The sequence below is a fragment of the Nyctibius grandis genome, chromosome 27 (assembly GCF_013368605.1).
Source record: "Nyctibius grandis isolate bNycGra1 chromosome 27, bNycGra1.pri, whole genome shotgun sequence".
In the NCBI taxonomy this organism is placed as follows: domain Eukaryota; kingdom Metazoa; phylum Chordata; class Aves; order Nyctibiiformes; family Nyctibiidae; genus Nyctibius; species Nyctibius grandis.
The window spans coordinates 6,640,809-6,667,692 of NC_090684.1; the positions used below are offsets into that span (position 1 = coordinate 6,640,809).

At 58.7% G+C, this 26,884-nt stretch overlaps 1 protein-coding gene across 1 annotated transcript; it reads left to right on the top strand.

The window, feature by feature from the left end:
- The first annotated feature begins 432 nt into the window (after nucleotides 1–432).
- On the top strand, nucleotides 433–25,506 carry ARL8A (ADP ribosylation factor like GTPase 8A). The gene is made up of 7 exons (XM_068419417.1): nucleotides 433–716; nucleotides 15,696–15,776; nucleotides 16,692–16,765; nucleotides 21,674–21,767; nucleotides 22,896–22,963; nucleotides 24,003–24,073; nucleotides 24,226–25,506. Exons 1-7 carry the CDS (start codon nucleotides 594–596, stop codon nucleotides 24,273–24,275), a joined length of 561 nt encoding a protein of 186 aa, XP_068275518.1. The 5' UTR covers nucleotides 433–593; the 3' UTR covers nucleotides 24,276–25,506.
- The last annotated feature ends 1,378 nt before the right edge of the window (nucleotides 25,507–26,884 follow it).

Below are 26,884 nucleotides of genomic sequence, written 5' to 3' on the forward strand. Positions count from 1 at the left end.
TGTAGGGGTGCTGGGTGTCAGCATGAGGGGGGGGTGCTGGGTGTGGGGGTGCGGGGCGTGCAGGGTGTCCGGGGTGTCGGGGTGCAGAGTGTGGGGGTGTGGGGGTGCGGGGTGGTGGGTGTGAGGGTGCGGGGTGTGGGGGTGCGGGGTGTCCGTGGTGCTGGGTGTCAGGCCGGGCCGGGCCGGGCCGTACCGGAGGCACCGTGCCTAGCGCGGCGGATCCTCCCATCCGGCAGGGGGCGGCAGTGGCGGCGGGCGGCGCGCGGGCCCCACCCGGCGCGCGCGGGGCGGCGCGCGGCGGTGCGGCAGCGGGGCGCGCGGACAATACCGGGGCGGCGGCGGCGGCTCGGCCTCGATCGGCCCCGCTCGGCTCCGCTCGGCCCCGCTCGGCCCCGCCCCGGCTGGCCCCGCTCGGCTCGGCCCGGCCTCGATCGGCCCCGCTTGGCTCTGCCCGGCCCCGCTCGGCCCGCCCCGGCTCGGCCTCGATCGGTTCGGTGCGGCCCGGCTCGGCCCCGCTCGGCCCGGCTCGGCTCGGTCTCTATCGGCCCCGCTCGGCTCGGCTCGGCCCCGCTCGCGCGGCGCGCCCCGGCACCATGCTGGCGCTCTTTAACAAGCTGCTGGACTGGTTCCGGGCGCTGTTCTGGAAGGAGGAGATGGAGCTGACCCTGGTGGGGCTGCAATACTCGGGCAAGACCACCTTCGTGAACGTGATCGCGGTGAGCCGCCTGCCCCTCCCCCGCCCCCCCCGGGCACCCCCGGGGCCAGCGGTGCCGCTGCGGGGGGGCTGCACTGTGCCCCCACCCCCTGAGGCGCCCCCCTGCTCCGGGCGCCCCCGTTGCACCCGTATTGCGCCCCACCTCGCTGCTCCCGAGTCTTGCACCCCCCTCAACGCACCCCCCCCCGCACCCATCTTGCACCCCTCCTCGTTGCACCCCTGCCTTGCACAGCCCCGGTTCTCCCCAGAATTGCTCCGCCCTGTCGCACCCCAGCCCGGAAATGCATTTGGGGAGGGGGGGGTGCGGGGTGCAGGGTGCGGGGTGTCGATGAAGGCTGTGGGGTGCGGGGTGTCGGTGCAGGCTGTGGGGTGCGGGGTGCAGGCCCGGCAGCACCGGGAGGGCCCAGGCAAACCCCGGCGTTTGCTCCCGCATCCCCGGTGCCGAGCGCGGCAGCTCGGGGGCCGCAGCCCGAGCAGGCCCCGGGCAGGATCCCGGCACCCGCCTGCCCTTCCCGGCCGGGTCTCGGGTGCTGGTTTTGGGGCAGGGGCCGGTCCCCCTGGGTGGCTGCTGCCGCCCAGGATTGTGGGTGCCTCGGCCCCGGGTGCCGGGGAAGCTCCTGCCCCTCGTCCCCGTCGCAGCAGGCGCTTTGTCATCGCCGGGCCCTGCCGCTGCGCAGGTGGGGCCTCGGGACGACCCTGCTCGGCTCGGTGCCACGAGGGTTTTTTGCTCAGTGGCCGCTGTAGGAGGTTATTTGCCATGCGACCTCCATTCCTTCCTTGGCCAGCACCCACCGGCAGCGGCATTTGTGGGTGCCGGGGTGCTGCACCTTCAGGCCCGGCCTCTCCCCGGCTGCGCTGCCTCGTCCGCGGGGTCCCTGGGTCCGGCGGTGGAGCTTGAGCTGGATCCCGCAGCCCAGGGTGTGGTTCCACTCCCGGAGATGCTCGGTGGAGCCTCCCCTCTTGCTTTTTGGGTCGTTCTCACCCTCTCCCAGCCGCGACGCTGCGAGGTGGGATCCCGAAGGGGCAGGTTTGGGCTGTCACTCCCCGGGAGGGGGTTCGTGGAGGGAGGCGGATGCGGATCCTCCGGCTGTCCCGGTTTCCCTGTGGCCCGTCTCGTCCCTGCGCGTTGCTTCACTCGGTGCCTTGGCTCCGAAGCAAAGCGAGTTATTTCTGCTCGCTCGGGGCACTGGAAGCTGCTGGGCTGTCCAAGGTGATTTTGCAGCTGATTTGGAGGCTGCGTTGCCCTGCAGCTCTGCTCCCCGCGAGGGTTTCCCTTGGTGCCAGGGGCTGCAGGGACAAAAACCTGCTTCCTGAAGTGGAGAGGGAGAACACCCCAAAATGCTTTTCACCCTGGAGACGATGGTGCTCCTGCTCTTTGAGCTGTTTTGCTGGCAGTCACCACTCGGTGCTTAGATCTCGTACTGGTTCTCCCAGCAGACCCACGCCAGCCTCGGGGGACAAGGGGCTCTGTGGCTCTGGGACAGTGACCATGAGCACCGATCCTTTTTTGGGGTGACTTTGTCCCTGCCATTTGCATGTTTAATGGCCCATTTTTTGCAGTCCCATGTCAGGGTGGGATGCGGTGGTGCCACATGTGGGCTAGTCCTGCTCTAGACCTGCCATATGCTGCTGGCCTGTTAGTAGCAACCCAGGCTGCATTAAAAATGGAAAAGTAATTTAGCATCTTTTTAAATAACCAGAGAAACTTTAAAGGGTGATGGAGCTTTAATCCCAAACCTGCTGGGCTGTTTTGCCTGCACAGGACTGGAAATCATAGAATCGTATCATAGAATCACAGACTGGTTTGGGTTGGAAGGGACCTTAAAGCCCATCCAGTTCCAACCCCCTGCCATGGGCAGGGACACCTTCCACCAGACCAGGTTGCTCCAAGCCCCATCCAACCTGGCCTTGAACACTGCCAGGGAGGGGGCAGCCACAGCTTCTCTGGGCAGCCTGGGCCAGTGTCTCACCACCCTCACAGCAAAGAATTTCTTCCTAAGATCTCATCTCAATCTCCCCTCTTTCAGTTTAAAACCGTCACCCCTCGTCCTGTCACACTATGGCCTTGTAAAAAGCCCCTCTCCAGCTTTCCTGTAGCTCCTTCAGGTACTGGAAGGTGCTAGAAGGTCTCCCTGGAGCCTTCTCTTCTCCAGACTGAACAGCCCCAACTCTCTCAGCCTGTCTCCAGAGCAGAGGTGCTCCAGCCCTCTGAGCATCTTCGTGGCTTCCTCTGGACTCGCTCCAACAGCTCCATGTCCTTCTTGTGTTGGGGCCCCAGAGCTGGACGCAGCCCTGCAGGGGGGGTCTCACGAGAGCGGAGCAGAGGGGCAGAATCCCCTCCCTCGCCCTGCTGGCCATGCTGCTGGGGATGCAGCCCAGGATACGGTTGGCTTTCTGGGCTGCGAGCGCACATTGCTGGCTCATGGTGAGCTTTTCATGCACCAGTATCCCCAGTCCTTCCCCACAGGGCTGCTCTCAATCCCTTCATCCCCCAGACTGTATTGATACTGTGGGAGGACCTTGCACTTGGCCTTGTTGAACCTCATGAGGTTCACACGGGCCCACTTCTCGAGCTTGTCCAGGTCCTTCTGGATGGCATCCTGTCCCTCAGGCATGTCAACTGCACTGCTCAGCTTGGCGTCGTCGGCAAAATTTCTGAGGGTGCACTCAGTCCGCTGTCTATGTCATTGATGAAGATATTAAGCAGTACTGGTCCCAATATGGACACTGGTCCCAATACAGGCAAGTGATACCTGAGTGTGAGCCCCATTGTCCAGAGCAGAAACATAAGCAGGTCTTAAGGGCTTGACCAGGGTCATCGAGGTGGGCAGTGGCACCACCTCCCTTCCGCTTGGCAAGAAACCCCGACCAAGCCCATCTGCTTGCCCTGAAGAGCAGCACGTTGCAGAGCCATGAGCGGGCCCCCTTGGGTGCTCCAGGATCTGGCCCACAGCTGGATGTACACACCACGGGTGGATGGACCCAGCCCAGCATCCGCGGCACCAGCCCCCAGCTTGCTGCCGTGCCGTTCAATCCAGAGGTGCTCCGTGCAGCCCACGTGGGTAAAGCCACTTGCCTTGCTCCAAGCGTTGTCCCCATGTCCTGGGGGCAGCGGGGTCTTGCCTGTGCTCCTGGTTTTGCCAGAAGAGCCGTGGCTGCATTGCTGCCCAGCTCGGGACGAGTGTTTGCGGGATCTGCTGTGCACTGCGAGGGGCTCTGGGGATGCCGGGAGAGGGACCGAGCCTGGTGGGATGCTCTGTGCCATGCTCAGGCTGCCTCAAAAAACCCCCCACCGTCGTGGTGTGTCTGTGAGCCCTTCCTGCCCCGGCTCGGAGGCGTGATGGGGAACCCAAAGTGCAGCAGGGGAGAAGCACCTTGGCATTGCACAAGACTTCTGGGACGTTTGTGGGAACAAACATGGGAAAATAGAGGGATAAGGGAATAAAAAGGGTCCGCTGCGTGTCAGCAGGCTGCTGGTCGGTACGTCTGGCCGTGCCCTGTGCTCGGCCAGCGCGGTCTGTCCCGTCTTCTTACCAAATGGCATTTCTAACTGTTTCCCTGGGTGAGGGTCATGATCTTCTGGTGAGGGTGATCTTCTGCGTGCACGTGTGTGTCTGGGGGTCTGGGCACCAGCAGCTAGTCTCCAAACCGGGGGTCAGAGGCCACTTGTCCCTGGATGCTCACTGGAGTCTCATTGCCAGGGCTGTTGCTGGCACAGCTGAGAAGAGCGACTGTCCCATCCCGGGGCTGGTGCACAGTGGCATCACACCGTGATGGGTTCTGGGACTGCCATGCCCCAGGCCGGGCTTTCCTGGGCGCAGGTGTGTGCAGGTGCTGGGGTTAAGCTGGGTGTGGAAGCGTCTGCCCACCCGCGCGTGGGTGCCGTCTGCCGGGCGAGAGCACTGGCGCACCCTGAAAAACCTCAGCGTAGTCCTTGAATCCTCCCTCAGCATAACCCGGGGTCCGGACGTAGCAAAGACCTGCTAATTAAGGAGTGTTGTAATTATTTTTTTTCTTTTAATTAAAGAGTGCAAAGTTAAAAGGCAGCCCCAGAAGAATGTAAACATCAGTAAGATTGCGAAGTTAAAGGGTAGCGTGAGACTCAAGCAGCCTGGGTTGGAGATCTCTGGTCTTTCAAAGCAGGGCAGCCTTGGAGGTTGATCCAGCTTTGAAGAACCAAGAACTACCAAGCAGTGGTGAGCTCAGCAGAGGCTTTATTTCTCTTCCTGGTCCTTATAGCAACTGCTGGCTCTGCTCTGGTGCCCCTCACCTGAGAAGGTCCCGTATGGATGTATCATAGAATCATAGAATGGTTTGTGTTGGAAGGGACCTTAAAGATCATCTAGTTCCAACCCCCTGCCACGGGCAGGGACACCTTCCACTAGACCAGGTTGCTCCAAGCCTCATCCAACCTGGCCTTGAACACTGCCAGGGAGGGGGCAGCCACAGCTTCTCTGGGCAACCTGGGCCAGTGTCTCACCACCCTCACAGCAAAGAATTTCTTCCTCATATCTCATCTAAATCTCTCCTCTTTCAGTTTAAAACCGTTCCCCTTTGTCCTATTACCACTTCATTAACTCTTCAGTGATCAGCCTTTACCCCTGCAGTGAAGCCAGGTGTGCTTGAGAAGATGTGGTGGGACTCGCTGTCCTCGTGTGCTTTGCAGAGGTCTGAGGGAGGAGCTGGTGCCCGAGGGCCTGGTGGGAATGGGCAGAGTTGGGCCAGGTATGAACTCAAAGCTTGGTGCCTGTGCCTGATGGATCTGGTGGTGGGTGCTCGCTGCCTTAGAGGAATGAACAACACGTGCATTGGAAGCCGATGGCTGTGCAGGCTCGGGGCCATGGCTGGATGGCCAAGGAGCAACCTCTTGTATTTTCTCTGGCCTGGTAGCAAAAGTCCACCAGCTACAGCCTAATGAGAAGTTTGTCCTCCTCCCCAGCTTTCTCCTCTGTTTCCACAGCCTGCACCCACTCTTGGTTCTCCATTTTTCATGTTCTGTTTTTTTTGTTTTTAATGGAAAAAGCAAACGCAGTCTTCATTTCCTCTAAAAGTGGAGCATGTATCAACATTGGTCTGGCTCTGGGCTTCGTTACGCCTACTTTTTAATTATAGCCATTATGCAGATTTTCTCTCGTAGTTAACTCTACTTCTCAGAAGCAGCAGCTTCAGCAGGTGGAAGAGTTGGTTTCTATGGGCACTGCTTAAATACTTACTTTGGTCTCATCTCTACAGCCTTGGAGAAAATCAGGGTTTCACTTAAATTCAGTTTTACTGATGGTCACTAGCTCTGCCCACCATGGCCATGGTGTTCCCCAGCCATAACACACACAGAGATCTCTCAGTTGACCCTCAGACCCCATGGTTGCTCTGGCAGTTGTCCTGGACCTCCTGGTCCCTCCAGCTGCCAACTTCTCGCATGGTCTTGCCTCTGGGGATGCCCACCCTCTGGCTCTGTGCCCACTCCACCTGCTCAGTGGTTGCTCCATGCTCACCTGCATTCGCTCCAGTTGCTGCACCAGGGGCAAGTGGCCTGTGAACCTTGGTTTGGAGACCAGTTGCTGGTGCCCAGAGCCCCAAACACACAGAATCACAGAATGGTTGGGGCTGGAAGGGACCTGTGAAGATCATCCAGTCCAACCCCCTGCCCAAGCAGGGTCACCCAGAGCACGTTGCACAGGGTCGCATCCAGGCGGGGTTTGAATATCTCCAGAGGAGACTCCCCACCCTCCCTGGGCAGCCTGTGCCAGGGCTCTGGCACCCTCACAGTAAAGAAGTTTTTCCTCATCTTATAGAATCATAGAATGGTTTGGATTGGAAGGGACCTTAAATATCATCTAGTTCCAACCTGGCCTTGAACACTGCCAGGGAGGGGGTAGCCACAGCTTCTCTGGGCAACCTGGGCCAGGGTCTCACCACCCTCACAGCAAAGAATTTCTCCCTAATATCTCATCTCAATCTCCCCTCTTTCAGTTTAAAACCGTTCCCCCTCGTCCTGTCACTACTTGCCCTTGTAAAAAGTCTCTCTCCAGGTTTCCTGTAGCCCCTTCAGGTACTGGAAGGTGCTAGAAGGTCTCCCCAGAGCCTTTTCTTCTCCAGGCTGAACAGCTCCAGCTCTGTCAGCCTGTCTCCAGAGCAGAGGTGCTCCAGCCCTCTGAGCATCTTTGTGGCCTCCTCTGGACTCGTTCCAACAGCTCCGTGTCCTTCTTATGTTCAGATGGATTTTCCTGTGTTTCAGTTTGTGCCCATTGTCCCTTGTCCTGTCACTGGGCACCACTGAGAAGAGTCTGGCCCCATCCCCTTGACACCCACCCCTGAGGTATTTGTAAGCATTGATAAGATCCCCCTCAGTCTGCTCTTCTCCAGCTGAACAGCCCCAGCTCCCTCAGCCTCTCCTCATAAGAGAGATGCTCCAGCCCTCTGACCATCTCCGTACCCCTCCACTGGACTCTCTCCAAGTAGTTCTTGGTCTTTCTTGAACCAGGGGACCCAGAACTGGACCCAGTTACTCCAGGTGTGGCCTCACCAGGGCAGTGGAAAGGGAGAGGAGAACCTCCCTGGACCTGCTGCCCACACTCTTCCTCACACACCCCAGGACACCATTGGCCTTCCTGGCCCCAAGGGCACATTGTTGGCTCATGGGGAACTTGGTGTCCACCAGAACTCCCAGGTCCTTCTCCGCAGAGCTGCTTTCCAGCAGGTCAACCCCCAAACCAGACGTGCACGCAGAAGGTAGAGGCCCTTACCCAGGGGAATGGTTCAAAATGCAGTTTGGTAAGAAGACGGGACAGACTGCGCTGGTTGAGCACAGGGCACGGCCAGACAAACACACTGACCAGCAACCAGTTGACCCTTTCTATCCCCTTATCCCTCTGTTTTCCCATGTTTGTTCCCACAGACATCCCAGAAGAAGTCTTGTGCAATGCCCAGGTGCTTCTCCCCTGCCATATTTTTGGGTTCCCCACCTGCCTTTGTGTCCGTGGGTAGAGGAACCTGCTCTGGCTCTTCTGCCCTGGGAGTAGGTGGACCAGGGTTTTTTTTGGTTTGTCTACCTGTTCTTGCCTATCTGTGCTCCTTTTGTGTGTGTGCAGATGAGTTTTTTGTCACAGAACTTAATAATTACCTCTGCCAGGCTCATCGAGGAGATTCCCTGCAGCTTCCCCTTGATTAAACCCAGCTCAGGAAGAAGAATACAAGGCTTTGTCTTCCCAAGGTGCCACCTGTGTCCTGGCCGGGCTGCGGACCTGTGGCACAGCTACCAGTAGTGCTGTGCCCTCAGGGACTGCAAGTGTCCTGCAAGGTGCAAGCACCCCCAGCCCTGCTACTGGCTGCCCCTGCCTTGGCTGGTGCATTACGGCTGGTTTGGGACGCTGTGCTTGGGGGAGAAAGGGATGGGAAGGGAGAAGTTGCAACTGAGAGCAGGGCAATGGCTGGAGGTCTCCAAGAAGCCAGAGCAATGATTGAAGAGGGGACAACCTGAGCATTTGTAGTTCAGTAGAAAACCAAGGGAGACCAAGCAACCTCAGAAACAAGAGTTGGGCCAAGCTGCTCCAGCTCTGAGTTTGTGTGGGTTGAGTTGGAGCATGGGGAGGAGGCAGATGAATGCTGGCAGTGACAGAGCAGGGGCATGGAGACATTATGGGTTGGGGACGGATTAAACGCCATGTCTTCAAGGTTCTGTTACTGGGGCCATCTGTCAGGCTGAGTAGCCAAAACCAAGGGGGCATGTGCCATGTAGCCAGCTCATGTGGGTCCATTGTGTTTGGAGACGTGCACTGAATAGCAGAGAGGCCGCTTCTGTTTCCTTCAAGAGGGCAATGCTAAGGGCAGAGCTGCTGAGCTGTGACCTTCACCTGGTCCTGAAGGATCTGGAGTCCTCCGAAGGCGTTGCCTGCTGCCCCCACATAGCAGGGTTGCCTTGGGATGCGCAGTGCAGAGCGGCTCTGCTTTGGTCCTGTCCCACATTGTTCTCCAGGCTCGCAGGAGGGGACCTTCTCAGTGCCTTGGTTGGCTCCAGAGGCTTTTGCTTTTCACCAGAGTTTCTATAATAGACTCTGTGCTGCCATCAAGTAGTGCTGATGCTGGTGGGTGCTGTGCACATCCAGCACCCCAAAGCCTGGGTCAGCAGCAAGCAGTCACTTTAGAGCGACCAGCGCTTCGTGTGACCACCACCTCTGTCCCTTTGTCCAGATGCTGCCTCATTACAGACACATCCTGAATGAGAGCAACTGCTAATAAATTTCTGGGCAGTTGTGGGGTCTGTCTGGGTGGAGGTGGGAGCAGACATCACTGCAGCTCTTCATAGAATCATAGAATCGTTTCTGTTGGAAAGGACCTTTAAGATTATCGAGTCCAACCGTTAACCCAGCACTGCCAAGGCCACCACTAACCCATGTCCCTCAGCACCACATCTACACGGCTTTTAAATCCCTCCAGAGATGGGGACTCCAGCACTGCCCTGGGCAGCCTGTTCCAGTGCTTGACAACCCTTTTGGGGAAGAAATTGTCCCTGATCTCCAATCTAAACCTCCCCTGGTGCGACTTGAGGCTGTTTCCCCTCATCCCATCGCTTGTTACCTGGGAGAAGAGACCGACCCCCATCTCGCTACACCCTCCTTTCAGGCAGTTGTAGAGAGCGAGAAGGTCTCCCCTCAGCCTCCTTTTCTCCAGACGAAACTAAACTAAACTAAACTAAACTAAACTAAACTTGTGCAGAGATGCCTTTTCCACCTCGGAGTTGAGCTGTGCTGCATGTCCCTGGGGAGCTGCTGGGAGCATCTCATATGTGTCTGCATGTCTCTGCCTCAAACAGGGTATTAGGTCAGCGCAGCCTCAGCGCTGCCGTCCGGGGTGTTTCAAGCTGTGGTGCAGTGCTGAAGAAGCAAAAGCAGCCCAAGGATTTTCTCTTTCATCTGAGAAGCCTCGTTTTTATGAAAGAAACTGAGCTTTAGTGATACGATGCTCTTAAAGAAAAAAAAAAAGCCATTAGCTGCATTGCAGGGAGTGGGATGAATCCATCCTGGAGAGCATCGTCTTGCCTGGCTCCTGTGGGTTTACTGGCAGTGTCGGTCACGCTGGCATCACCTGGGCTCCAGGGTCAGCTGGCGTGTGGCCAGGCTTGTCCCTGGATCCCATTTTTGCTCTTGAGATACCGAGTGCCCCAGAGATAGGGCCCGTGGGGACAGGGAGGGCAGCACAGCCTGTTTCAGCTGCGGTCGCATCACCAGGAGCACGGCCAGGAGGAGCCTGTGGGTTTTCCACCATGCTGGAAAGCCTGCGATGTTGGATTTCCAAGCTGAGGGGTGCTGCAGAGCTGGACCATGTATATAGGATGAGAGGAAAGGACCTCAAGTTGTGCCAGGGGAGGTTTAGATTGGAGATCAGGAACAATTTCTTCCCTGAAGGGGCTGTCAAGCACTGGAACAGGCTGCCCAGGGCAGTGGTGGAGTCCCCATCCCTGGAGGGATTTAAAAGCCGTGTAGATGTGCTGAGGGCCATGGGTTAGTGGTGGCCTTGGCAGTGCTGGGTTAACGGTTGGACTTGATGATCTTAAAGGTCCTTTCCAACCACAACAGTTCTGTGATCTATGTGGTTGTGGTGTGACCATCTGCTTTGGGGTGGAGGGGGACTGGGGTGCCCATCCCTGTCCTGAAGCACCGTGCTTGCCCAGCTCGGGCTGCTGGCCTGCCTGTGGTGGTGGGGCTGGCCGACACCAGTCCCTTCAGCGCGATCCCTCTGCACAGAGGTTTTGAAACCAAAGCACGCTGAGGATTTGGGGCAATAGTTGGGGTTGTCTCATTGTCAGACCCATGTGGCTCTTTCCTCCTTGCTGCTAGCCCTGCGGTGGCCCTGTCCCACCCGGCTCTGGATGGCAGCCCCGCTTCCCAGGTCTCTGGGTTCCCTGGGAGGGCTGTGCTGCGCTCGGGGACAGCCCTATCCCCTCCAGTGCCTTCTGCAGGGGGACACGGGGCTCCGTGCCGTAGGTGCCCTGCGATGCTCAGAGCCCCAAGGAACAGTAAGTCCTGCTGTTGAAGGGAAACGTAAAGACTTGGCTTGAATTTGGCTTTTCCCCATCCAAATGGGGTGCTCAGAGTCATGTGTCCGTCTGTGGGGCTGTCACGGCTCGGCTTGGTGACGTGAGACGTGCTGGAGGGCTGGAGCGAGCCCGTGCAGCGGGGCTGGGCTTTTATGACTGTGTCAGAGAAGAGCTCCTGGAAGAGCGGTGGCTTTGCAAGAGAAGCTCCCGGCTGCCGGGCGCTCCCGCCCTGCGCTGTGCACGAAGCCGGTCGGGGAGACTGTGTGGGGAGGGGGCGGGTGAGCAATGAAACCCCCGGCGTTTCTCTCCGGGTTGGAGCTTGGACAGGGTTCGGCGGGGACTCGGCGCTGTGCCACGCAGCAGGAGGTGCCTGCAGGAGCACGGGGCTGGGTGGTTTTGGGGGTGGTCCAGGCGCTGGTGGGAAGCACCCAACCAAAGCTGCTTTGGGCATTTGCCTCTGTCCCACGGAGGACCATGTTCTGGTGGAGACATGACTTTAGATGACCAGGGGCTGGGCTTTCAGTGCTGCCATCTCCAGTCCCCACGGCATGGCTTTTTTGTGAGCACCTGGGGATGTGGGGCTGCAAAACGGCCAGCAGCGATTTATTGAGAGTAGGTCGCATCAAAGTGGTGTCATCCTGTGCTAGGACACAGTGACAGGTGCCTGGCCATGGTGAGGAGCAGGGGCTGGCCACCTTGGCTCTGCAGGCTGCTCAACAGAGCTGGTGGAGGCTGAGGTTGTTTCTTTGCGTGTGCCAGCAAGCTGAGGTCCTGGGTGCTGGCCGAGCAGGGGACGATGGCTGAAGTGGCAGGTGACGTGGTGTCCACGTGCGTGTGGCAGGGGATGGGGCTCAGAGTGAGCTGAGGGCACCGCTCGCCCCCGCAAAAGCTGGATCCTGGCCTCCTCTCCCAGTAACCCAGCTGCAAAGTGGTGGGGCTGGGCAGAAAGGTCATTTATCTTCCAGCCAGGGCACTGAGGCAGGGTGGTTTGGTCAGGGTGCGAGGGGACCCTGGCAAAACCAGCGGTGAACTAGAGCCCACAAAGACCTGATCCTCCCGTTGTAGCCACAAAATCCATGTTGCCTGTGAGGATTTTTGTGCCTCCCAGAGGAATCCCATTCCCAAGTGATCGGTGCGGCCGGGCGTGATCCCTGGGGTCAGCACGGATGCTGTGCCCATTGTGTAACCAAAATTTGGGGGAAAGATGTGTCCAGTGAAGCTTTTGCATGCCTGCAGCTGGGCTGGTCTCCTCGATCCCTGGCAGCGGAGATGCGATGGCTGGACCTTGCAGGTAGCTGAAGATGTGCTGGAGGCGTCAGCATGTAGGACAGCTGGAGAGTGGGGAGAGGACATCGTGTTTCCACTGTTGAAAGTTGCTTTCAGAGAGCAGCTGATGCAGAAGGAGCTGAGCATGTTGCAGCACATTGCAGCCGCTGCCGCGGGTGCCAGGACAACAGGGACCATGTGCAAGCCATCCTGGACCACAACATGTTGCATTCCAAGCCCGGCCTTTTTTGGGCAGCACGAGTGGTTTTGTGTTGGCCTCTTGGCCGTGGGCAGCCTGGAGGCAGGTGCCGTGGTGGGGGAAGGATTTATAGAATCATAGAATCGTTTTGGTTGGAAAGGACCTTTAAGATCATCGAGTCCAACCGTTAACCCAGCACTGCCAAGGCCACCACTGACCCATGTCCCTCAGCACCACATCTACACGGCTTTTAAACCCCCAGGGATGGGGACTCCACCACTGCCCTGGGCAGCCTGTTCCAGTGCTTGACAACCCTTTGGGGAAGAAATTGTCCCTGATCTCCAATCTAAACCTCCCCTGGCACAACTTGAGGCCGTTTCCTCTCGTCCTATCGCTTGTTGCCTGGGAGAAGAGACCGACCCCACCTCACTACACCCTCCTTTCAGGCAGTTGTAGAGAGTGAGAAGGTCTCCCCTCAGCCTCCTTTTCTCCAGGCTAAACACCCCCAGGTCCCTCAGCCGCTCCTCATCACACTTGTGCTCCAGACCCTTCACCAGCTCCGTTGCCCTTCTCTGGACTCGCTCCAGCACCTCGAGGTCTTTCCTGTCGTGAGGGGCCCAAAACTGCACCCAGGATTCGAGGTGCGGCCTCACCAGTGCCGAGTCCAGGGGGATGATCCCTGCCCTAGTCCTGCTGGCCACCCTAGTGCTGATACAAGCCAGGATGCTGGTGGCCTTCTTGGCCACCTGGGCACACTGCTGGCTCATATTCAGCCGGCTATCGACCAACACCTTCAATTTGTGGCAGGGAGCAAGGCCGTGATTGCTCATGGGGAAGTTCTTGCTCCCATCTGTCGTGGGGAAAAGCAGAGGTGGCTCCTGGCTCCTGCAGCCCATCCCTTCCTGGAAGAAGAGCTACCATCACACATGAACCGTGTCTCAGGTCACTTTCGCACAGCCAGCAGATTTGATCTGGGATCCCCAATGCAGGTGCCTGCAGCTTCCGAGAGCTCTTCAAAAATTGCTCTGCACGTCTTCCGATCAAAGCTTGATAATTCCTTAAAACCTGGTCCGTAAAGGCAAATTGTGTGTGGAACCTCAGTCTTCAGGAGACATCCTCCATGTCGGCAGGTGGTAGAGGGATTCCTGTCTGCTTCCCCTCCTCTCCCCCCGCACCCTTCCCCACCAGTCCCTGGCATGGTTTCTGGGTGCACTGTGGCTCAGAGACCCCTCGGCTGCCGGGCTTTGCTGATGGACGCCAAAGGGAAATGAAAAAGGGAAGCGGCGCATGTTGCATAACCGTTGGAGGAGGTCAGGAAAACCCTGGGGGTGAGTCTGGAGGAGCCGTTGGCTCAGCCAGGCACAAAATTCTGCTTATCAGAAAATGGCATAAAATTGCCTTCCCTTTTTGAGGTTTGTGTTAGCTGAAAGAAAACCCAGAAAAGTCCTACAGAAACTGAGATTTTAAGCCAGTAAAGAGCTGCTGGGATGAGTTCAGCTGCGGTTCGTGGTTCCTGCAGGTTTCTGGCACTGATGGCCAAAAGCCCCAGCGCCATCTTATCCTGGTTATCAAACCTTCTTCCCCGTCGGCTTCCCCAGCATCCCGCAGCGGGGCCTTCTCAAGGATGTGTTTAAAAAGCAAGGAAGATCAACCTGGTTTGAGTCCTGCTCAGGAGGCTGCAAGAGGCAGAGGGTGAAGGGCTGTGGCAGCTCCTGCCCCAGGGATGCTGCTGTGGCTGCCCGAAGCATCCCCCTGTGCTGCTGTCACGGTTTAAAGCTGGGCCGGCTATTAAACCTGTGGCAGATGCTCTCTGTTATCCCCCCCCTTCCCCCCAAAGGGAAAGGGAAAGGGAAAAGGGAGAGAGACTTACGGGTTGGAAAAGTTAAAACAGTTTTAATAAACTATAATAATGGAAAAGAGTATAATAATAATAATAGAAATAATCAAATATATACAAATATATATACAAAACCAAGATCGAGCTCCCCCGATGTCGGCAACGTCACCACTGGCACTGCAGGGCAGGCTCCGGGAAGGCCCAGGCTGGGCCTAGCGACGGTCGAGAGCTGGATTCAGGGATGCACAGATCGGGATCGGGGGCAGCAGGAAAACAGATGGAGTCCTCCTTGGACACCGGCCATAGCAGAAAGAGCGAGACCCTCGTGATCCCCCTGCTTTATACCGAGAATGACGTGTATGGGATGGAATACCCTCGTTGGTCAATTTTTGGTCACCTGCCCTGTCTGCTCCCCCCTGCAGCTGCGACCCCCCTTTGGCTCTTCACTCGTAAGCAGTGAGGAATTCAGCAGTGACCTTGGTTTCTCTAAGACTAAGTACAGCAAGAGCCTTTCTGCATAACATCCCTACCGGTGCCTCAGCGATAACTACAGACTTCCAGCGTTATCAGTCCTGGAAGCAGACACTGTCTGCAAAACATGCAGTTAGTTTCAGAAAGTGCAGTTACTTAGAGGAGACTTAGCTGAAAGTAAAAATCACTGAAAGGAAAATCGGCCTGGTTTAGGCCAAACCAGGACAGCTGCTCAGCCCAGGACCATGTTGTGGCATTGGGATTTGAGGAGCAAACTGGAAGCTGGGGTGGGCTTTAACAGACCAGCATCATCCAGTCCCTCTGGTGCGGCGCCGGGCAGGTGGGCTGGCGAAGTGGCATCTCCCCGTGGTGGCAGAGGGACTGTTCCTGCTCACCGCTCCGACAAGACCAACCTCGTTTCACAGTGGCGCTGGGATGCTGCAGATCTGCAGCGGTTTCGTGCTTCTCCTGCCTGATGTGGCTCGGAGCCGCACTCCTGGAGGACAGGTGGTGGTGGCTCCTGGGGACAGGGGACCCTTTGTGTCCCCTCACGTCACCCAGCGTGAGCACCCGGCTCTTGTGCATGGGCAGGGTGCTGGGGCTGGGGGCCCCGTGCAGGCAGGAGGCAGCCCTGTGGGAAAGCAGAAGTCAGTCTGGTTTGGGCTGATCCGAAGCAGGAAATGTGCCAGAGCCCCCAGGACTCGTGGCCGAAAAGGAGACGGTGCCAGAGGTGGCTCCCCTGGGCGGGAAGCCCGGCCATCTGCCTGCACCCCGGGTCCTTGCGGGGCTGCCGGTGGGTTTTGTGGGAGAGGTTTGGACCCGGCACGGCTGACATGAGGTCACTGCAGCGGGTGAAGGTCTCTGCTTCCTCCCACAAAGGGCTTGGGAATCTCACCTAGAAGGGTTGGGTTGGGTGAGCCACTGAGATGGTTGCGTGTCTGGGGCTGGGGGCTTCACTGGGGCACCCCGAGCACCCCACGCAGCAGCAGCATTTCCCTCCTGCAGGCTTTTTGTCTCCTTGACTCTTAATTTTGCTTCTGGTGTGGACCAGGAGGAGGGCTGGCAGAGCGTTTGGGGTTATCTCTAGGCAGACTGTCAGCCTCGCTGCCCTGCTCGTGGCAGGCTGGTGGGGGTTTCTGTGCCTCCTAACGCTGTTTCACCTTGTTCCTTGCAGTCAGGACAGTTCAATGAAGACATGATCCCGACGGTGGGCTTTAACATGAGGAAGATCACCAAGGGGAACGTTACCATAAAGGTAAGGTGCAGACGTTATCACTGGTGTGGACTCTTGGGATGAAAGGTAGGGCGAAGGGAGACTGGTGGGACTTCTACTGAAGGTTGTTGAAAGATGCCAGCAGCTCCAGATGCAGTTGGGAAGATCTGCCCTGTTAGGTTTCTGCAGGTACCCACCAGAGGAGATGGTGGGAAGGGATGTAGGAGATCCAGACCTCTGCAGTAAGAGCCAGTCTGGACTGCAGAGCTGGACGTTTTCTTATACCTCTGGCTTGCTGGTGGGGACTCGTGGATGTGGTCACATTGCTGAGGGTGGGAGTGCTGGATAAAACAGGTCATGACTTGCAGTGGTGGTCTCTGTCTTGAGAGCAAAGGGAGAGGAGGTTTCTACCCTTTCTGGGTCTTTCAAGGGCCCCAGATTGGACTGGGAAATAACGGTGGGACGGGCTTGAAAAGCTGATTGAGGATCTCTGCCTGCTGCAGAAACGTTTCCGAGAGCGTGCTGGGTGTTTTGAAATGTCGAATGCATCAGTGAAAGGCCAGGAGGGGCGGTGGGCGTGGGGAGAAGACCCCAGCTTGGGCCAGGGCGTCCCTCCGTGCCAGCAGAGGCACATCGCAAGGGGTGTTCAACACCCTCCAGCTGCCCTTCCCACATGTCTCCTTTCTTTATTGAGTCAGGAGCCTCCTCGTTAGGTTTGAGACAAAGAGGAGGGGATGGGGGTGGGTTTGGTGCATGCTGGGTGTTCTGGCCAGGTGGCTGCATGGGGAAGGGTCATGGGCAGGACGGTGGGGTAACGGGCAGGACAGTGGGGTAACGGGCAGGACAGTGGGGTAACAGGCAGGACAGTGGGGTAACGGGCAGGACGGTGGGGTAACAGGCAGGACAGTGGGGTAACGGGCCGGACGGTGGGGTAACGCCGCCTTCTCCCTGTCACAGCTCTGGGACATCGGTGGCCAGCCGCGGTTCCGCAGCATGTGGGAGCGGTACTGCCGCGGAGTGAGTGCCATCGTGTGAGTATCCCTGGGAGCCATGAGCCCCATCACCCACGCGCCGATGCTGAGCCCCAGCAGCGGGTGGGGCACGGTCCCATCGCCCCACCCAAGGGTGCTGGGCAGGGCTGAGCCAGGGGAGCTTCGGTGCCTTCGCTGCCAGAGCTGGAAGCCTGTGTTGGGAGTTGAGGTGCTTCCCCCTGGGGCTGGTGCCCCCGGGGCTTTGAGCACAGGGCAGCCAGGTCCCCGCCAGCCCTGGCAGACCCTTCCCTTCCAGCGTCACTCAGCCTGGCTCTGTTCCTCGGATCTTGCGCTTCCTGGCTCCTGTGCTTTCCCTGCGCTGCCTGTTCATCGCAGGGGCTGAGCAAAGGCCATCGGTGTGGCTAAGACCTTTTAAGGGTGGCCACCAGCAGCATGTTTCCAGATCATGGTGTTACATGTGCTGCTGGATGAGCTTGGGGAAGAGTGGCTGGAAAGCTGACCGGCGGAAAAGGACCTGGGGGTGTTGGTCGATGACCAGCTGAATATGAGCCAGCAGTATGCCCAGGTGGCCAAGGAGGCCACCAGCATCCTGGCTTGTATCAGCACTAGTGTGGCCAGCAGGACTAGGGCAGGGATCGTCCCCCTGGACTCAGCACTGGTGAGGCCGCACCTCGAATCCTGGGTGCAGTTTTGGGCCCCTCACTGCAAGAAAGACCTCGAGGTGCTGGAGCGAGTCCAGAGAAGGGCAACGGAGCTGGTGAAGGGTCTGGAGCACAAGTGTGATGAGGAGCGGCTGAGGGACCTGGGGGTGTTTAGCCTGGAGAAAAGGAGGCTGAGGGGAGACCTTCTCGCTCTCTACAACTGCCTGAAAGGAGGGTGTAGCAAGGTGGGGTCGGTCTCTTCTTCCAGGTAACAAGTGATAGGACGAGAGGAAACGACCTCAAATTGTGCCAGGGGAGGTTTAGATTGGAGATCAGGGACAATTTCTTCCCTGAAAGGGTTGTCAAGCACTGGCACAGGCTGCCCAGGGCAGTGGTGGAGTCCCCATCCCTGGGGGGATTTAAAAGCTGTGTAGATGTGGTGCTGAGGGACATGGGTCAGTGGTGGCCTTGGCAGTGCTGGGTTAACAGCTGGACTCATTGATCTTAAAGGTCCTTTCCAATCAAAATGATTCTGTGGTTCTATGAATCTTGTGCTGAGAGAAGGAGTCTCCCTGCAACACCCGCTGCTGACTCAGCAACTCTCTGAGTGTCCCCACGTCCCCTGTTTGCAAATGTTGCAGTTAAGCGCACTGCCGGGGAATCCAGGCTGGGGATGAGCCTGGCGAGATGCTCCTGGGAAGCAGGCTGCCTGCTCCTCAGGACAGGAGTTTACCCTAGAAGACCACATTGGTGTTTCTTAAACCCAATTAGAAAATCAGATTTATGTGATCTTCACCAATGGACAATGCCCTGAGATGTTGCAGTGTCTGGGTTTCAGGACAGGGTTTCTGTCCTGCCGTTCCCAGCTGTAGGTCTGGCAGGTGAGGAGGAGTGAGCGACCGCTTGTCCTGCTTGTTGGGACAGCAGTGACTGGTCCTGCCCTTGCTGATTGTCACCTTGTTGGGACATGTCCTTGACGCTTTTTATTATAGTGAGCTTTGCTGGAAATGACAAAATCCCTTTTTTTTTTCACTCCTTTTACTGCCTCCTTCCATCATTTCATTATTTTTCCAAAGTGGCCCATTTGATTGAGAGGAAACGAAAGGACCTGTGGCCATGCAGGTCACACTCTGCTCTGCCTTCCTCACCTCACAGAATCACAGAATCACAGAATCAACCAGGTTGGAAGAGACCTCTGGGATCATCGAGTCCAACCATTGCCCTGACACCACCCTGTCAACTAGACCAGGGCACTAAGTGCCATGTCCAGTCTTTTCTTAAACACCTCCAGAGATGGTGACTCCACCACCTCCCTGGGCAGCCCCTTCCAATGTCTAATAACCCTTTCTGTAAAGAAATTCTTCCTAATGTCCAACCTGACCCTCCCCTGGCGAAGCTTGAGGCTGTGTCCTCTTGTCCTATCGCTGGTTGCCCAGGAGAAGAGGCCGACTCCCACTTCACTGCAACCTCCCTTCAGGTAGTTGTAGACTGCAATAAGGTCACCTCTGAGCCTCCTCTTCTCCAGGCTAAACAACCCCGGCTCCCTCAGCCGTTCCTTGTAGGTCAGACCCTCCAGAAATGAAGATGACCTCCATCTGCGTCACGTCCCTTTTCTCTTGCCTTCAGCCCTCCCGTCCCGTCCGGCGTGCCGAAGGCTCGTGGCGGTGCCTGGGTGGGGTTTGTCCCTCAGTACAGCCGTACACGTTTTCCTGTGTTGAGTGCTTCAGGAGCTAAAGGCTCTTTTCCTATTTTTAATAAACCCCACAAGGCCTGATGAAGCTTGATGGTGTTCCTCACTTCTCTCCCAGCTTCTTGGTCTTTAAAATAAAGGCTGCTTTGATCAGTTTCTCTCCCCAGTTTTGGCTTCACTTGTGTCCTTTGCAGAACGAGTGTCCACCCGTAAGAGCTAAATCCTTCCCTAAATCTCCCCCATCTGCTCAGAGCAAGCGTTGCTGACTGCTGGCCTCCTGTGCCCTTTGCTCTGTGCCCCGTGCCCAAGATTGCCCCTGTAGAGAAGACAAGCAGGTCCTTCCCCCTGCCAGGATCTCAAGCTGACGTCTCCTCCTGTTCTCCATCATCAGCTTCTCTTGTCTTCTGCACTTATTGTCCACTATTCTGGGTGTCTCCATAAGGAGCTGCCAGGTGCAGATGAGCTTCCCTTGAGGCCCTTGGGGACAACGTTTGTTTTGCAGCTTCTTCTGCCTGGGCAGTGCCTGGGCTCCGCTCACCCACCATGTCCCTGCTGTCAACGGGGTGGGCCCCTGCAGGGATGGGGACAGGGAGGTCCCCCACTGCCCTTCAGTGGCACAAAGTCTAGTTGGAGGCCTGTAGCTAGTGGTGTTCCCCAAGGTCAGTACTGGGTCCAGTCCTGTTTAACTTATTTATCAACGACTTTGATGAAGGGACAGAGTGTACCCTCAGCAAGTTTGCTGATGGCACCAAACTGGGAGGAGTGGCTGACACACCAGCAGGCCGTGCTGCCATTCAGCGAGACCTGGACAGGCTGGAGAGCTGGGCAGAGAGGAACCTCATGAAGTTCAACAAAGGCAAGTGTAGGGTCCTGCACCCAGGGAGGAATAACCCCATGCACCAGTACAGGCTGGGGGTGACCTGCTGGGAAGCAGCTCTGCGGAGAAGGACCTGGGAGTTCTGGTGGACACCAAGTTCACCATGAGTCAACAATCACAGAATCACAGAATCGACCAGGTTGGAAGAGACCTCTGGGATCATTGAGTCCAACCTTTGCCCCAGCACCACTGGGTCAACTAGACCATGGCACTAAGTGCCACATCCAGTCTTCTCTTAAACACCTCCAGGGATGGTGACTCCACCACCTCCCTGGGCAGCCCCTTCCAATGCCCAATAACCCTTTCTGTGAAGAAATTTTTCCTAATGTCCAACCTGAACCTGCCCTGGTGCAACTTGAGGCCGTTTCCTCTCATCCTGTCACTACTTGCCTGGGAGAAGAGACCGACCCCCACCTCACTACACCCTCCTTTCAGGCAGTTGTAGAGAGCGAGAAGGTCTCCCCTCAGCCTCCTTTTCTCCAGGCTAAACACCCCCAGGTCCCTCAGCCGCTCCTCATCACACTTGTGCTCCAGACCCTTCACCACCTTCGTTGCCCTTCTCTGGACTCGCTCCAGCACCTCAAGGTCTTTCTTGCAGTGAGGGGCCCAAAACTGCACCCAGGATTCGAGGTGCGGCCTCACCAGTGCTGAGTCCAGGGGGACGATCCCTGCCCTAGTCCTGCTGACCACACTAGTGCTGATACAAGCCAGGATGCTGGTGGCCTTCTTGGCCACCTGGGCACGCTGCTGGCTCATATTCAGCTGCCATCGACCAACACCCCCAGGTCCTTTCCCACCAGGCACTTTCCAGCCACTCTTCCCCAGCCTGTAGCAGTGCGGGGGGTTGTTGTGCCCCAAGGGCAGGACCTGGCACTTGGCCTTGTTGAACTTCAATGTGCCCTTGGGGCCAGGAAGGCCAATGGTGTCCTGGGGTGCGTGAGGAAGAGTGTGGGCAGCAGGTCGAGGGAGGTTCTCCTCCCCTCTGCACTGCCCTGCTGAGGCCACACCTGGAGTAACTGGGTCCAGTTCTGGGTCCCCTGGTTCAAGAAAGACCAAGAGCTACTGGAGAGAGTCCAGCGGAGGGTACGGAGATGGTCAGAGGGCTGGAGCATCTCTGCTACGAGGAGAGGCTGAGGGGGCTGGGGCTGTTCAGCTGGAGAAGAGCAGACTGAGGGGGATCTTATCAATGCTTACAGATACCTCAGGGGTGGGTGTCAAGGGGATGGGGCCAGACTCTTCTCAGTGGTGCCCAGTGACAGGACAAGGGACAACGGGCACAAACTGAGACACGGGAAGTTCCATCTGAATATGAGGAAAAACTTCCTTCCTGTGAGGGTGCCAGAGCCCTGGCACAGGCTGCCCAGGGAGGGTGGGGAGTCTCCTTCTCTGGAGATATTCAAACCCTGCCTGGATGGGACCCTGTGCAACGTGTTCTGGGTGACCCTGCTTTGGCAGGAGGTGGGGCTTGATGATCTCCAGAGGCCCCTTCTAACCCCAGCCAGTCTGGGATTCTGTGATTCTGGGAGACACGAGAGGCTCTCAGCCCCACAACCTGCCTTGGGAACACGGGTCCTGGGGGGAGGATCCCATTATCCACCACCTCCAGGCACTGGCCCGGGAGCCGATGGGGATGACGTGGCTGCTGCACGAGCAAGCTTTGGTGGTGGCACAAACCTCAGTACAGCACTGGGGCGCGGGGACCTCAGGGCCTGCGCTCAGGGGTGTCCCTTGCCTTGCAGGTACATGGTGGACGCCGCTGACCAGGAGAAGATAGAAGCCTCCAAGAATGAACTGCACAACCTGCTCGACAAGCCGCAGCTCCAGGGCATCCCGGTGAGCTGGTTCCTGGATAGGTCCCCCTCAGCCACCCACAGTCCCCAGGCCGGTGGCTGCTGGGGTTTGCAGTGAGGGGCTTGCATCTCGCAGAGCAGATTCGGGGAGGCCGAATCCCCTCCTTGGCGGGGGTCTCCTTCCCCGCTGCACTCCTGTGGGAGCTGGGAGAGTGATGCTTTCTAGCCCAGACCAACCAGCAAGGAAGGGAGCTTTAGAAGAGACCAAATCCCCCACCCTGATACGTGACATCTGTCCTCTCACATGAATTTGCACCTTATTTATGGTGGACATTAAGGTCTCCGTCTCCTAGGAGAGCAGCCGCTGGGCTGTGACATTTGCCGGAGCGGCGGCGGCGCGGGGGGCACGTGGGGTGCTCACAGAGCATCTGCAATCAGCATCCTGCGAACCGTGCTACAGATCCCAAACGTTCGCTGCCAACTAAATTAAGCTCCCGACACAACGTGCTGCATTTGCAGCCCTTCTGAGGGCTCTTTTTTTTGAGCACAAGTCTCCAAATTTAACCCGGGGGGTGCTGCGGTACCGGCTCCCCCCGGGAAGGCACCCGCAGCCCCAGCGCTGTCCCTGTCAGATGACAGTCGCATGGTGTGGGATGAATGAGTCCTGCTGGGTGATGATTTTCCTTGCGTGGTCTGAGGGTGCCTTTGTGGAGCCTTGAAATAAGGGGAGATCAGTGGATGGTGTGACCAGCCGTTGCTTTTTTGGGCTGGCTGCCTGCGGAGAGCGGGTCCTGCGCGGCGGCCGCATCTCGCTCCTTCCTGGTAACGTCGGCTTCAGCCATTTCACTTGACTTTTTGCTCAAAGTCAGCAAGAGGCTCCTGGGAGAACATCCTAGAATGCACGGCAGATGCTGGTGCCCTTCAGGGGGGACGTGCTGTGGGGCCAGCTTCTCACTGGGACTAGAGAGTGCAGAGGAGATGCTGTGAACAGGCTAATTAAGGGTGTTAATTGAAGTGCTCTGCCTTCTCATTGCCTGCTGAAGGAGTTTTCTCTGTCCAGGCACACCCTGGCTGTCTTGCATCTCAAGCAGGGTCTGCTTCTGGGTGACAGAAGCAGGGTCCTGCCTGGTCTGGTGGCCAGGAGCTTCAGGTGTCCCCTCCCACCCTGCAGGTCCTAGTCCTGGGGAACAAGCGAGACCTGCCCGGTGCCTTGGATGAGAAGGAGCTTATCGAGAAGATGTAAGTGCCGGTGGCCTGGGCGGCCATGGAGGGGCTGTGACACGGTGTGACCCCCCTGTTCCTGCCATGTCCCCACTGTCACGGTCACCCCGCTGTACCAGGGTGGCATTGCGGTGCCTGGGGTGGGCTGGCAGAGACGGTGGCTGGGGACATCCCGAGGCAGCGGCCGGTGGAGGTGACTCTGGAGACAGGGAGGAGCTGGGAGCGGTGGCCGGCAGTGCCAGGGCCGGGTGCCATGTGCCACACGGTGGCGTCGGGGCCCGGCGCGGTGCTCAGCGGTGGAGCTGCTCCCGTGTGAGCTGCTCCCGTCACGCTCCCGCGGCTCTGCCCTGGGTGCTCGGGGGTCAGATCCTGCTCTGGTGCGTGACACCATTCCCGTATTTTGCCACCCTTTGCCGTGCCAGCGCGTGGCCTCCTCACCTCCTGCCCACCCCGACGCTGCTGGCTGCGATCCCCTCCCCTGCAAACAGGGCACTGGGACACTGCACTGACTCTGCTCCCCCCTGGCCACCCCTCGGAGATGTCCCCTGGCCCGTGGGCACCGACGCAGCTCGCATGCTGCCAGCCCTGTGGTGCCGCTGCCGAACCCTCCCTGCCCCGTTGCGCCGCAGGGCTGTGCAGCGAGGTTTAGCGGGGGGAACTGGATGAAGTTCCGACCCCCTGCTGAACGTGTCCCTGCCTGTGGCAGGGGGTTGGAAGTAGATGATCTTTAAGGTCCCTTCCAACCCAAACCAGTCTGTGATTCTGTGATTCTGTGAAGCTGGGTGATTTTGTGGCCCGGCTCTCCATGGGGAGAGGGACAGGTCCCTCCTGTCCCATCACGTAGCCCCTGCAGACCACGTGTGGCCATCAGTCGTGGGCACGGTGTGCTGGTGTCCTCACCCAACCCACATGCAGGCCCCTGGGAGCCTGGGGCAATGTTGTCCCTGCAAAGTGTCCCCATCTCAGAGTTGGGGTCCACAGGGACCCTTCGAAAGGCTGCTCGGAGGTGTCTCCCGTCGCCGGGGGTCTGCAGCCAGAGCTCGCTCCTCTCCCGCAGGAACCTCTCCGCCATCCAGGACCGTGAGATTTGTTGCTACTCCATCTCCTGCAAAGAAAAGGACAACATCGGTGAGTACCGGTGGCTCCGGTGCGGGGCTCAGGGTGCGGCGGTGGGAGGGCAGCCCGTGCCCGCGGCAGCAGCGTGCCCAGGCTGTTTGCCCAAGGACAGGAGGAGGTGACAGCCGGAGGGAGAGGCTCTGAGTGTCCCCTTGCCTTCGCAGACATCACCCTACAGTGGCTTATCCAGCACTCGAAGTCTAGGAGAAGCTGAGATCCCGCGGACAGCGCCTGGGATCGGGAAGATGCCATTGTACAAGCCCATGCCCCTTCTCTCCCCTGCTCTGTCCCTCCAGCTCTCTCTCTCTAGATGGGTATTTTTAGGGGACCCCAAACTCCGCTCGCATTGAGGTGGAGCCCTTGTTTTTATTGTAAAGAAAAATGTCCTACTCTGCCCTCCTCCCCTCTCCTCTCTCTGTCTCTTCCCCCCGTTTTGGCACTGTTCTGTTGTTGTCTGTGTATACAGTATATATATATGTATATATATTTTAATTTTTTAATTTAAGCGGTAGCGCTGTTACTAAACCGGGCCCTGCGAGCGGTAGGAAGGCTGCGGGCTCCCGGAGGCTGGCCGAGGGTCAGCGCTGGGAGGAAGACGAGGATGGTGGCAGAAGGCAGCTCCTTGGGGACGGGGCTGCGGGCAGGTCTCCTGGGGCTCCCTCGGCCCTTCCCTGGGTGCCCTGCTGGACCCCTCCAGCAGGGAGCATCCCGGGAGTGCCGGGAATGTGCCCTGTGCCCTTCCCCAGGCTTCGACCCCATGGGCAGGGATTGGAGGAGAGGCGATGCGGACCCCCCCCGGGGTCCTTGTTCCTCCTGGGGGACAGGGATTAGTCACGACCCACTGCGATCAGCCTCCTCACCCATCGCCTCCGGCTGCCCCAGCCCCGTCTCGCTGCCCTGGGCCGCTCGTCCCCCTGCCCCATGTCCCACCTGGGCCAGATCCTGCCCTGCTGCCCAGTCCTGCTGCTCCGCGGTGCTGGGGCAGCGATCCGGGGGCTGGTGCCAGTGCAGGGGGGGGCCCAGCGATGCCAGCAGCCCCCGTGGGGAGCGAGGGACTGGCTTGGGCCCCCTCCCTGCCCCAGCTGCCCCCAGAGGTGGCTCAGTCCAAGTGGCCTCTCGGGGTGGCCACGCTGGCTCCCCACGTGCCAAAAGGCATCTCCTGCGCCCAGCTGGGGGCTGCTGGGTCTGCCCCAGCCGAGGACATCGTGTGGGGACACCGAGGAGGACACGTGGAGGCACTTGGAGACACGTGTGGGGCCATGAGAGCCCCTGGGCACCTGCAGCACTGCCAGAGGGGAGCTCTGGGACATGCCCTGCACCCCATCCCCTGCTCCGTGTCCCCTGTGCCCCATCCCCTGCTCCCCATCCCCTGCTCCCCGTCCGCTGCTCCCCGTCCCCTGCTCCCTGTCCCCTGCTCCCTCTCCCCTGTGCCCCATCCCCTTCTCCCCATCCCCTGCTCCCCGTCCGCTGCTCCCCGTCCCCTGCTCCCTGTCCCCTGCTCCCTCTCCCCTGTGCTCCATCCCCTTCTCCCCGTCCCCTGCTCCCTGTCCCCTGTGCCCCATCCCCTGCTCCCTGTCCCCTGCGCCCCATCCCCTGCGCCCCATCCCCTGCTCCCTGTCCCCTGTGCCCCATCCCCTGTGCCCCATCCCCTGCTCCCCATCCCCTGCGCCCCATCCCCTGCTCCCTGTCCCCTGTGCCCCATCCCCTGTGCCCCATCCCCTGCTCCCCATCCCCTGCGCCCCATCCCCTGCTCCCCGTCCCCTGCTCCCTGTCCCCTGTGCCCCATCCCCTGCGCCCCATCCCCTGCTCCCCGTCCCCTGTGCCCCGTCCCCTGCTTCCCATGCCCTGTGCCCCATCCCCTGCTCCCTGTCCCCTGTGCCCCATCCCCTGCTCCCTGTCCCCTGTGCCCCATCCCCTGCTCCCCACACCAGCCACCTGCTCTGCTGCCCTGGCTGGGGGGGACACGGGGGCAGTGGGGCTGTGGGGGGACACGGTTGGGTCCTTGTCCACAGGTGGGCAGAGGGCGAGAGGAAAGAGGCGGGGAGGGGTCAGGGAGGCTTTGCCCATCTGCGCTGTGTGATGAGTTGCTGGGTCTCTGCAGGCGCAGCCTGGGGGCCTGGCCAGGTTTATTTGGGGCCAGTTTTGGCGGAGGACTTAGTTGGGCTGTGGAGGACACGGTGGCATCGGGAGGGTGGGTGCGTGGTGGGGTCGGGTCAGGGGCACGGCGGGGACGCAGCTGCCTGTCCCCAGCGTGGGGCTCGGGGAGAGGGTGGCGGTGGGCAGGGGGCTGTGGGGCTGCTGTCGCTGCCCCGTCCCCTGCTCGGCTCCGGGGCGCTGAGGCTGGGGGTTTCTCTTCTGTTCTCATTTTTGCAGAATTGCACAAAGAGAGGTTTCCTTTTTTTTCTTTTTAATTTAATGAATTGTAAAGTGTTGTCACCCCCCACCCCCTCCTTTTTTTTTTTTTAAGAGATATTTTGGCTCATATCTGACCTCTGTTGGGAAATGATTCTTGTAACTGTATAATTTTTTTGCCTCCTAATAATAATAAATTAACAATTTTGCGTTGGGGGTGTGGTTGCAGTCATGTTCCTTCCTCACCGTCACCGTCACCGATCCCTCCTGGGGGCTGTGCCCGTGCCTCGGAGCACGGAGTGGGGGTCCCTGTCCCCCAGCAGCACCGGACACCCGCATGATCGTGCTCACCCAAGAGGTGCTGGAGCCAACTGATGGCTCCAGGTGCCTCGTTTTCTTGGCCTGGGTGTGAGGACAAGCTCGGAGACCTCCAACTGTGGCCATCGCTGCTGCTGGACCTTCCGCTGCCCC